The 12918-nt window shown below is 35.9% G+C and overlaps 1 protein-coding gene across 1 annotated transcript in view; it reads right to left on the bottom strand.

Annotated features, from left to right (window-relative positions):
- Positions 1–12918, bottom strand: part of LOC134578544 (receptor-type tyrosine-protein phosphatase eta-like) — a 101121-nt gene that overhangs the window by 10764 nt on the left and 77439 nt on the right. The window contains exons 23-31 of the mRNA XM_063437522.1: positions 10722–10932; positions 9788–9933; positions 8900–8981; positions 7438–7473; positions 6662–6722; positions 3285–3321; positions 2947–2993; positions 2048–2179; positions 546–665 (exon numbers count right to left, since the gene is read on the bottom strand). Coding sequence (XP_063293592.1) covers positions 546–665; positions 2048–2179; positions 2947–2993; positions 3285–3321; positions 6662–6722; positions 7438–7473; positions 8900–8981; positions 9788–9933; positions 10722–10932 — 872 coding nt within the window. The remainder of the gene's footprint in view (positions 1–545; positions 666–2047; positions 2180–2946; positions 2994–3284; positions 3322–6661; positions 6723–7437; positions 7474–8899; positions 8982–9787; positions 9934–10721; positions 10933–12918) is intronic.

The raw sequence follows: 12918 nt of genomic DNA, 5'->3' as shown, positions 1-12918 counted from the left end.
AAAAAAACAATAGAGGGAAAGACATGAGAATCAATAAAAAATATATATATTTATATATAATAAATACATTTAAATATAGCTCTTTGATTGCCCCTCATTTCTCCCTCTGCCACTTCTCACTTCATCTGTGAATAAAATAAACACTAAGTTACTGTATCGTAGCCATCAAGCATCTTGTTGATGCTACATACGGAATTCAGGATCATGAATCAAAACACACATGCTCGTTCAATGCATGTTTCAATTTTCTCATGATTCTTCTACATTTTGGCTAGTAGTTAGTGGATTTTACTGATCACCCAATTGGCCCAAATTCAGATGAATTGCGGTTCAAACAAGTCTTATCACTGAAACTTTATATTGATGGGATAAATGCAATATAAAATGTATGTACTTTTATAACTGTTTTTCAAATAATTATTTTGTGAATAGCACAAGAGAAAGTAAGTCCATTGATGGAGCTTGATGTCACATTTACTAAATACCAAGACAATGTTGATAATGATCTATTAGCAAAGATTACTCAGATTTTGTGGAATACTCACATTTGTGACTTTTATGTCTCTCATAGTCCATTTGTTAAAGTCAGTACTTGACACAGCAGTCACCGTTATGTCACCGTGTGTATTTGTTTTATTTCTGTACCAATAATTTTTGCTTTCCACCTAAAGCACATAGTAGGTAATAATTAATAATCAATAAAAAATGTGGCATATCACAAAGTGTTAAACATACTGACAGTATATAATAGTGCATGTACAGGTGTGTTTGCTTTAATTCATGCATAAGCGGCATTTTAAATCATATAAGTATATAATTTGGCTATAATAAAAATTAAATAAAAACTTTAAAGGGGCACTGTAGGCACTCGGACCACTTTATACCAGGGGTCAGAGTCTTGAAACGGTAAATATATCAATAGGAAGCCGGAAGAGATACCACTATACTGTAACTTTAGCACAGGACAACCCAGCAACCATCTCAGTCTGTGCTGGACTTTTAAACATGGGGTACACCCCCTCTTGCTCTTTAACTCTGCCCATAGTTTAACTGGATTGGCTACCACAGTAAACTGTTGGCAGTCAGCCAATACAAAGACAGAACCTGGCCATGCCTCCTTTCAAAGGCTGGAACACACATTCACCTAACTCCAGACCCCACTGAATACGTCTCCTGGTGAATGCTTGGGCGTGGTAGACTGGGAACTCTGGGAGATGCTGGTGTTCGTGTGCCCAGTTCTCCTTGCAACATAGCAGCTCCCGCAACTAGTTAGCAGTGGACTGCTCAGGAGCCATGAAAAGGTAAGTGTGGGCCTGACAGCTATATATGAACATCTTATATTGAGAATGATTAAGATCCTACAGGGCCATTAGGCAGATTAACAGTTTGGGCCCCTACCTATATTCTTCACATAGGATGGCTAATGGAACCAAGCTAATTCATGGTTATGGGGGACCTAGGTTACTCTTGCTAGGATCTGAAATGTTGAATTTAAAGTACAGAGTCAGGTCACTTACTGTAGTATAAGTATTTGAAATAAGTGTCTTAATGGTATATAAACTGTTTTGACAGGAACCCTTATCATATACTTTGCATTCCCTGAGAAATCATTCTTCAGGTGTAAAATGTTCTCAGAAAATAATTATTTAATTGAATCATAATAAAATAATAGGCAATGTGCCTTTATTACACACTCCACTCTGTCAGGAAGGTCTCTCCTGCTCTGGGATGTGACGAACAGGACATGTCTATTCCAACCAGAGTAGACATATTTTGGGCCCAACCTCACCTCAATAACAACTAGTGTAACATATCCACATTATATAAACTATTTGAGATAAAAAAAAGTCCAGAAATTCACCAAAGGTGTTTAAGACAGAATGAACAAGTTACTAGTGCAATAGTCTAAAGGTTACATATCTTACTGAGTTATATAAATGAAGAAGGCATCACGCTACTGCTAAATTTGTTTATTAATCAGGTGGACAGTTAGTGGACATTTTCAACCCTCAATATTCGAAAGAAAATAGATTATAAATTAACGCACCATGTCATTTTCAGAAAGCATGACAATTTGGTTTATGTTTTTTTCCAAAATTATTTGCCAGAAATCAGCAACATCTTGATTTGTTCTTAAATTTGAAGCTACAATGAATTCATCTTCTGAACTCGGTACTGCCTGTAATAAAAATGACATTATATAGACATTTTTAAATATACAACAGTACATGGGAGAATATCCCAGACAATCTTTCTCAGGATTTACCAGTGGACATGGCAGTTCCAAAACTCATTATCAAATAGTAATATTACATCATATATCTCCTAGTATCAACATGCAAAATATAACTTTTTCATCAACCAACGGCTCTCTCTTTAACATATCAATAACAATCAGTAATCACTTACTGTGCCATGTTACTCTCAATAAAATAATTAGAATCATCCATTTTATTATTATTTTTTTTTTTAAATAAATAATGTTTCCAATTCTTGCATATTGAGACAATATGAGAACAATGGTCATTGCCGTTGCCTTTCTGTAAAAAAAAATCTCATTATTTTGTTTTTCCTTTCAATCTGCTTTATCATTTTAAGGAATATATGTATTGCATCTCTCTACTAAATGAATGTAATTTGATAAAAAAAAAAATGTTTGTTGTTTTAGTTTATTTTTTAAAGAGACAATATATTATGAAATCATTTTCACAAGGTTAGATTTCATTAACCCCTTAAGGACACATGCCATGTGTGACATGTCATGATTCCCTTTTATTCCAGAAGTTTGGTCCTTAAGGGGTTAAAGGTCAGAATGAGAAATCTATGATAAGCATTCGATGTAGGTGGCACTTTTAATACTCATGTATAAGTTGTAATTTTCTATATGTGTATTTATGTGTTTAGCACGCACACAAGGTTAAATTATGGAATATTATAGTCACCTACATAAACACTCAGAGATGGCAACGGCGGGATTGATTCTGCATTTTCACCTTTAGAAAATAAGATGTTGGTTAGTATTTCAAAGCAGAGTAAATACAAATGAATCTACTTTTATCTACATATTCTGAAAGAAGATATGATAAAAACAAATATTGCTCATCTAGTGAAAGTGGAATTATAAATGACACAATATATATATAGGTGGCAAAAATAAACTGAAAGCCAAGATGGGCAAATTGGTAAGATAGGGTATACAAACAAGACAGACAGACAAATAGACAAAATGGACAGATGTACCCAAAATATGTAGTTGTCATAGAAAGCAGTAATTATATACTCACATGTTACAGTGCTGACCATTCCAACTGACTTCAGTCTCTAAACACAAAAGTTAAATTATTCAAGTTATTTTAACATAAATCATTAAATTCCTGTATTTTATATGAAATCTCATGTTGTTAGCTTGGGAAAAATATATGTAAACATTTCCAGAGATCAACACTGTTTTAGATACAAATGTTTAAAAAAAATACATTTTTCTTCTTACAATAAAGAGGATCGCATTTAGAATGCACTTAGAATGCGCTAAGCCAATATTTCCTTATAATAATACAATAATATTATTATTACACTATTGCAATAATCGTTATTATAATAAAATCAATTCAAACAAAAAGCTTTAATGTATTAGTAAAGGTGGAGACTAAATACTTTACTTAGTAAACAGTGAGTTCATGATAATTGTTAACTTATGAAATGGGAAAGAAATCTGTGCATGAGTTTTACAACATGACAGAAGGCTTCATATTTTGCATTATACTCTCTTACACTAAAGAAAAGCAGGGTATATAAGGGCCTAACAATACAAGCACCTCCTCTTTCTTTGCTGCTCCTGCTGCAACAGGTCAAAGTATTTTCTCCCTTATTGCTTCAATGCTGATACATTTTTGCTTTGATTGTGTTTTGTTTGTATTTGTATTGGATTACTACCCTCAGTTTTCCCCTTCATTTACTCGTCCTTTTCCAGGCCTCCTGCTCTTGCTCTCTTTATTACTGTGCATTGAGGCCATACGCACCGCAACCACTCAGATTTTTCACTGTTTTATTGTGTTTTGTTATTTTGCCTGGGGTATTGAGGGTGTTACAGGTGGTTGGGGAGCACTTGTTTGCTTGTTCAGGGGCACTCATGTGCAAGATCACAAGATTCTCATTGACTATCTTCAGCCAAGAACAGGATTCACACGATCTGGGCCTGTTTTAGGTCTTTCCACTTTGCCATTTCTTTAGATTCCTGTGTCTAGTGCCAGAATAATTTTTGCACCTCACTTCCAGCTCTACACTGCATATTAGTACTGTGCTGCTCTTATGAATTACCCATATTAAAGGGCCAGAAGATGTTCTTAACCTAACATCTCATCATCCTATACACTGCTGATAATATAAGGGAAGGTACTGTACATGCTGTGTCCCTCATGGCTGCTTCTATGATCCTGGATCTATATATAGTACAATCATACACTAGATTACTTGTAGGGTGATCGACCCCCCCCCTTTATTTGTGCTCACACCACACTAGTTTGTTGATTAGGGGTGAGCCTTCTACTGATTAAGTGGCCACAGAAATATATTGGCACCACATGCTTGGTTTTACCTGACTGCTTAACTGTCTGTTACTTACAGAGGATTCCTCTGATGTACAATTGGAGTGAGCCCCAATTTATAAAATAACTTAACCCAATTAGCTAGCAACAGGTTTAAGGGGGGACCCCTTGTTAGTACCTTCCCCTCTCAGATAAGAGTTATAGAGGTGAGCTCTACCCCAAAGTGGGAACCTATTACAGAGCAGCTACTTGTTACTGTCTTTACTGGGTAAACCCCAGTTGAGGTTTACTGCACTTGTCCTGCTCTCACTGATGTATGTCTCTTTCTCCAGACAGCATAGGGAAATCCTAGGGATTACTTATCATGAGCAACACTCCACCTCCCATGCAGTGTTTCCAAAATATTATTAATGCCACTATGGCAGCGTCCATTGAACAGGTAATGTCCAAAGTGCTCACTCACCTCCCAACTGAGCAGACAGGTCAGAGTTTTATAGCAGATATGGAGAACGTTGGGGACTCTAGCTCATATGTTAGGGAATGCTCCTTTCCATCAAAACATCACTGGAAGGATGCGGGACCAGCCCACACCAGGCCTAAAGGGATAGACCAACCAAGAGGTCTAAATGTGTGGCCCAACTCGGAGATCAATACTGTAATCCTGGGATGAGGACAGCCATTATGCCCCACCTTTCTTGGACATGGTGAATGAGTGTAGAGTGGACTGCTCTGCATCAGTAGGGGAAGAGGATTGGCTAGACACTCCTCAGCATTCACGTTCATCTCTCACCGATATTATGCGTTCTTCAGATTGGACTCGGTAGGATATCTTTCATATTTTCGTCAATCTTCTCATGCTTCTTTTGCTTTTCTTTCACAGTATTAGAAATGCAAAATATCATGCCTCCTGTCATGTTGTAAAATTGTGGATTATGCTAACTTAGTATAACTATAATCTTAGTCGTACTAATGACATGAGGGAAATATTTTTCCCAGCATTATTTCTTTACCCGCAATTTCTTTTATGGTGTCTAGTTGTTTGATTTATTGTGTATGTATTAATGTTAGTCTTGTTTGCATTGTGATGTTTTATGTTAGTTTACTTATCACTAATTAATTTACTAATAATTACTTCAATCATAATTTAATTTTACTAGCTTTACTTTAATCACAATTTAATTTTTACTAACTTTATTAATTTGCCTTAGGTGTTGTATTGTTTATGCTGATATTTGGCCACTTCAGATGCCCATTGCTTCTTTTTATTTCATTTCAGTGTAACATTTGCCTCCACCTCTTTGACATCGTTCATTCGGAGACGTACAGATTCTGGCTTCCTTATGTCTGGATTCTACGACTGTTTCTATAATGTTTAAATAGTTTGTTTTATCTGATTTGTTCTTACTTATTTTATTGTTTGCTCCAGAGAAAGAGGTGCTACTATTGTCAGGCCCTCTTTTACCCTACTGACCTTTGTTCTGATTGGTTGTTTTTCTTCATTAGTGTAAGATCTATTTGCTACAGAATTTTAGTAAAGAAATTTTAATGCAAAATATTTGCCTCCTGTCATTACTAAAAGTATGTTTATATGTACGCTACGTTAGCATAATCTACATATACGCCCGTTTTGTAGCTTTTCTAGATTCAAATAAATAACTCTCGATCAGGCAAATTCTTTGCCTGAAGAGGTGGTTTTATCAGAGTCCATACAGATGTTTAAACTGCAATTGGATAAATACTTCCAAAAACATAACATACAGGGATATAATTTCTTGGGGTAATAGCTGCTTGATCCAAGGAGACATCTGACTGCTATTTTGGGGTCAAGAATCAATGTTTTCCTAGTTTGTGGCAAAATTGGAAGCGCTACAGACTAGGTTTTTTGCCTTCTTTTGGATCAACAGCAAAAACATATGTGAGGAAGGCTGACTTGATGGACGCAAGTCTTTGTTCAGCTATGTAACTATTTAACTATGTAACTATGTAACAGGTATTCAGGTATTTAAAATGTTTTAGTTTTGCTACTCTTGCATCCTAAGTTTCAAATAAATTACCCAACTGACTATATTTTTTATGAAAAAAAAAGCATTATTCACGAAAGAGATGAACATACTTACCCTAAACTCTGCAGAGATATTTCTCCTTTGTTCATTTGTAAAGGTTTCATTGTCTTCTTCCCTATTTAATGGACGAACAAAGAAAGTGTTACGTATGAATATTCATATAGTGTATAAACTACAAAATGTACTATATTCCATCCAGCCAAAAAAAAAGAGAGAGAGTGTGTGTGTGTGTGTATGAAGATTGTGTTATAGCCATGAAAAAAGAGACTGTTAGATGTTGGTTGTTGTTTTTTTTTTTATTATTATTTCATCTTAGAAAGAGATTTGGGATAAAAAGGACATGTGATATGCTGTATAGGTGGAACTAGCAGCAGTTAGTAAAAGTAGTATTCTGATAACCTCACAATGCGTTCTTCTGGAAAAGCATTGGATTAGCTGAGATCATCGATCTCAATGACCTCAGCTAATGAGGCGGGCCAGCTACGGAGACTGACATTGCAAGGGAGAAAAGGTAAGCAAAACTACATTTTGTTCCCTGCGGTTGGGGGCCGGTCACCTAAATGGCCACCAGTGAAATATAGCGTTAGGAATATATATTTGAATTCCTAACACTATAGTTTTCCTTTAACTGTAGGAGTTTGCAGGTTAACCCTTCTCTGACATGAGGTCTCAACAGTTTTTGATCATATAACACAGAAATAATTCCCCTTTTATATTTTTTATATAGGTGATTTTGTGTAGATTGTTAAAATTGGTAGCTTGTATAATATAAATATGTGATGAGTCATATTTAATGTTTAACATTTTGCATATCATAAGATAAAACTTGCCTTTTTAATATTCTAGACATGTTGCCTGAATTGCTTCTGTAAAGAGAATAACATGTAAGATAAATACTCAAAATAATTCAACATTTAAAGAAGATTAATCTCTTAAAATTAGGAAATCTACAGATGAGTATTGAGACTGAAAGGGCATGATCTATACACCAAAACATTTTTGGTGTCAAGAGTACAAACAACATATTATAGCTAAAAGGGTTGCAGTAACATGGGCACTAACAGCGACTATACAATATATACTCGAGTATAAGCCGAGTTTTTCAGCCCATTTTTTGGGCTGAAAAACCCCAACTCGGCTTATACTCGAGTCAAGGTCTGTATTATGGCAATTTGCATTGCCATAATACAGACCGGGGGAGAGGGGGGCTGGCAGAGCTGTAACTTACCTTTCCTGCAGCTCCTGTCAGCTCTCTCCTCGTCCGCGCCGTCCGTTCAGCACCTCGGTCAGCTCCCAGTGTAAGTCTCGCGAGAGCCGCGGCTCTCGCGAGACTTACACTGGGAGCTGACAGAGGGAGCTGCACAGACCGCGCGGAGGAGGAGGGAGCTGACAGGAGCTGCAGAACAGGTAAGTTACAGCTCTGCCAGCCCCCCTACCCCCCCCACTGAACTACCAATGACACTGGACCACCAGGGAAGGAGCCCCCCTCCCTGCTATGTATCAAGCAGGGAGGGGGGACGAAAAAAAAATATAATAAAAAAATAAATAATAATAATTAAATAATAATACAAAAAAAAATAATATAAAAAAATAAAATAATAATTAAATAATAATACAAAAAAAAATAATATAAAAAAAATAATAATTAATAATATATTAAATGCCCACCCCCACCAACACATACACAAACACACACTGCATCACACACACTGCATCACACACACTCACACTTCATTCATATACACACACTGCACTCACAGACACTGCACTCACAGACACTGCACTCACATACACTGCACTCATACACACACACACTGCATTCATTATATACACACACTGGAAATAAATATTCAATTAATATATACGCACACACACTGCACTCATACACATACACACACACTGCACTCATACACATACACACACACTGCACTCATACACGCACTGCACACACGCACTGCACTCATACACGCACTGCACTCATACACGCACTGCACTCATACGCACACTGCACTCATACGCACACACTGCATTCATTATATACACACACTGTAAATAAATATTCAATTAATATAATTTTTTTAGGATCTAATTTTATTTAGAAATTTAACAGTAGCTGCTGCATTTCCCACCCTAGTCTTATACTCGAGTCAATAAGTTTTCCCAGTTTTTTGGGGTAAAATTAGGGGCCTCGGCTTATATTCGGGTCGGCTTATACTCGAGTATATACGGTAATTAAATAAAACATGATCAGCCTCTCCTACAAAGTAATACAATATAGTAATGTCGTAGGACCTTTTTTTCCAGAGGAAAAATATTGCTGCACTCAGTGCTGTACATCCCAGGATACCTCCGACCACGGCTCCCGCTATGGCACCTAAAATTAAAAGCATCGTATGATAGCATGGAGACATAATATTCTTTGCATATTGGTGTAATATTCAAATCAGTAAAGAAACTTCTAGGTTTATAAATAGATAGTGAAAAGTGATAGATTTAACAGAACTATGTTCTCAAATAACTTTAAACATAAGGTGGTTTGTCTTACAAAGGCCTCGACTTAAAGAGTTACTCCAACCACCATAACCACTTCAGTGATTAGAAGTGGTCATTGTGGTAAGAGTCTGAATGTTCAGTGTTTCTGCTTAAATTATTGCTCGCTCAGAGATATTAGCACTTGTGTGCTAGGGGGCTAGTTAGATGGGCAGCCCAAACCCTGTTCTGGACTGCCAAATGTCAATTTTGTGAACATTTTAGGTCTGTTGTCATCACTTGCAGGCAGGTCATCTGCAAGGGGAGGCTTACACTCCCCTACCTCCCTATTATATATGAAAAAAGTCAATATATCAAAAAATATCAATATTATGAAATGTTATATATATATTTTCTCTCAATTAGATACTAAAAAGGGGTAGCTCTCAATTAGAGAGAAGTGGAACTTGCCTGTCAAAGCGTTCTATTTGGTTAGCTTACAAGCCAACCATTCAGAGTGCTCTGACTGAGATAGCATAGCGTGGGAAAGCCCTTTTAAAAATAATATATAACCATGACTGTAAGTCATAAAGATATTCAATATATTCATATTATAAGCATGATTGATCCTTAATAAATGATTTACTTAATTTCTTCTTTCATTATAAAGCTGTTTTTTTAGTTCCACATAGTGCTATACTACAGGTATACCTGAGTTTTGAGATGTGTTCTGAGATGAATTCACAGATGTTTTAATCTCGTTTGAGAAAGGAGAAAACTTTGCTACGGAGCGATCCTCCAGAATGGTTCCTGTGGCATTATCAAACTCAATGTCGGTGAATCCAGCAACACTAATCCTAAAAAAAATATTTGGAACTTTATTAAAGTCTAGAAAATACATTCTTTCTCCAAACTTGAAGAATAAATTAATTTTGAGTCTAAGGCATGCTGTTAGAGTTAATAGTAGCTTGTGGCAACTGTATATATTAACATAACTATTTTATCTATTAAAACTTAAAAAATATGGAAACTTAAAAATATGATAAAAGCTCTCCTTTTAATGAGTTGAGGCAGACCTTCTATTGAAACTGTACAATTCACATTGTAGTTTCTTTGCGAACAATTTATGTAAGATGTATTTCATATAGAATGTTTATGTGCAAAGATCAGTTGTGTATAAAATTGTAGCACTGCCATACTATATTGAAATTCTGTCAATAAGAATATATCAAAAAACTCATAGCAAAATTGGTATTAGTAAAAATAAAATGTGGTAGTTCCTCTGCTATTGCTGCATAAGGTACTAGTGTGGTGTTTTCTTTTAAAAGCATTTTAAAACTGGAACCTGTTTATTTTAGTATTATATTGTTGTATACACTGCACACCTACAAGTATTTTTTCTGCCTAGTATTTTAATGTTTTTTTTTTCTACACTTCCACTGCCTTTAAGAGGGTTAAGATTTTGGTTGGGTTTACTCTGCTTACTGAATACCAATTCCTTAATTGAAGTCAATAGGTAACTTGCTATCCCAAAAGCTGAATTTTTCTATAAAAAATCTTTAATCCACAGCTATAATTAATTTCACAATGTAGAATAATAAAAAAATAAAGAATGCACAATACAATCATCTGCAAATTTCAATACCAGTAGGATGTAGATGGTTCCAGGGGTCCATTGTAATAGCCATATTTTTTATCTCCAGCACCGATTTTAACAGTTATAGAATTTGCCTTAAGAGATCTCAAAGTCCTGCTCGCCATTTCTTTGATGTTTGAGACATATGTATTAGTTTTCTTATTCTTAAAATCATCGTATGTCTTGTTCAGAATTCCACGACTTGGAACCTGGCCTGCAACTATAGATTTAGCAAAAAATATTTGAGAATTATTCAAAAGAAATCCTTATACAGTCTTAGATTTTGAGACTTTTGCTTACAAACTATGTCTACTACATGAATGTCCAACCTGCGAGACTGACCACTAGCAGGTGGCACAGAAAAACAGCATTAACAAATTGTATTTGGGACATGAATGGAAACTACTATTTTACTTATCTGTTTTTTGTGATCAAACATATATTAATGATACAACATGATCATGATTTTGACTTTAGAAAAATTAGGGATAAAAATAATGCCACTTGTAAACTGGAGATGTCATACAAGATTTAACTTGTGTGTGTATATATATTTACATATATTGTCAGGAATTTATATATATGTTAAGATGTAACAAAATGCAAAGCTTAGACCCATTTTTGTTTCCTGCTAACTCTATTCAAACACTGACCAAAGTAGTGCTGCTAACATAAACACTGACCAGAGATAGGGTTTCTTTTTTCAGTGTAACTAAGAAAACCAGACACAGGATTACCACAAAAAGATAATTCTTAAGTAACAAATTTTTCAGTTTTAAATTTAAAATGCATCAAAATCATACTTTATAGCCCAAAAAGTAGATGATCAGTCTAAGAAAATTCTTTGAAGACTGACATATATTTGATAAAGGGTACCCATAAAAAATAAGATGTGACATGAAACGCATCACGAAATTTAAATAACCCCTTATACAAAGTGGTAGTTGGAATTTTTAATAATAATTTCTTGTGGTGTTACAACACCATCTATTGATCAAAGTCTATATGACAATCAATAGAAGAAGATACACCCACCTGATTCCATTGGTTACTTTACATTAATGACGTACAGAAAGTTAAGATAAGGATTTCTTTAAAAATTGAGGATAGCCAGATACAAGGGATCAAGAATGGGCATTAAAGGACCACTATAGGCACCCAGACCACTACAGCTTAATGAAGTGGTCTGGTAGCCTGGTCCAGCTAGGATTAACCCTGCCTGCTGTAAACATAGCAGTTTCAGAGAAACTGCTATGTTTATATTAGGGTTAATCCAGCCTCTAGTGGCTGTCTCATTGACAGCCGCTAGAGGCGCTTGCATGCTTCTTACTGTGAAAATCACAGTGAGAAGATGCCAGCATCCATAGGAAAGCATTGTAAATGCTTTCCTATGAGACTGGCTGAATGCGCACGCGGCTCTTGTCGCGCATGCGCATTCAACCGAGGAGGCGGAGAGGAGGAGGAGAGCAGAAGGAGAGCTTCCGGCGCTGGAAAAATGTTGCTAAAAGCAGAAATATTCCTGGATAATGCTGGTCAGATTTCAAACCTTTGAAATCATAATCAGCTGAGGAAATATATAGTTCCACATTCCATTCCTGCAGTTGGAATAAATGAACAATATATTTACTGGTAATTTGCCAAGTATAGCACTCCAAGCTATTTTCCAGAGATATTGTATTTTCTAAATTTAGGGATAGTTAATCTTGAATCAGGAAAGTTAATCATCTGCAGTGTAAAAAAATCTGGTTTGATTATTCTTTTGTAGTGATGTCGCGAACATAAAATTTTCCGTTCGCGAACATCGAACGCGAATTTCCGCAAACGTTCGCGAACATGCAAAGTGGGCGAACTGCCATAGACTTCAATAGGCAGGCGAATTTTAAAACCCACATGGACTCTTTCTGGCCACAATAGTGATGGAAAAGTTGTTTCAAGGGGACTAACACCTGCACTGTGGCATGCCGGAGGGGGATCCATGGCAAAACTCCCATGGAAAATTACATAGTTGATGCAGAGTCTGGTTTTAATCCATAAAGGGCATAAATCACATAACATTCCTAAATTGTTTGGAATAACGTGCTTTAAAACATCAGGTATGATGTTGTATCGATCAGGTAGTGTAAGGGTTACGCCCGCTTCACAGTGACAGACCAAACTCCCCATTTGCACAACTGCAAACTCCCCATTTGCACAAGGTTGGATACCA

Source organism: Pelobates fuscus, chromosome 12, assembly GCF_036172605.1.
Source record: "Pelobates fuscus isolate aPelFus1 chromosome 12, aPelFus1.pri, whole genome shotgun sequence".
Lineage (NCBI taxonomy): Eukaryota > Metazoa > Chordata > Amphibia > Anura > Pelobatidae > Pelobates > Pelobates fuscus.
The sequence above is the reverse complement of the archived record's forward strand: the minus strand, read 5'-3'. Positions and strand labels throughout refer to the sequence as shown.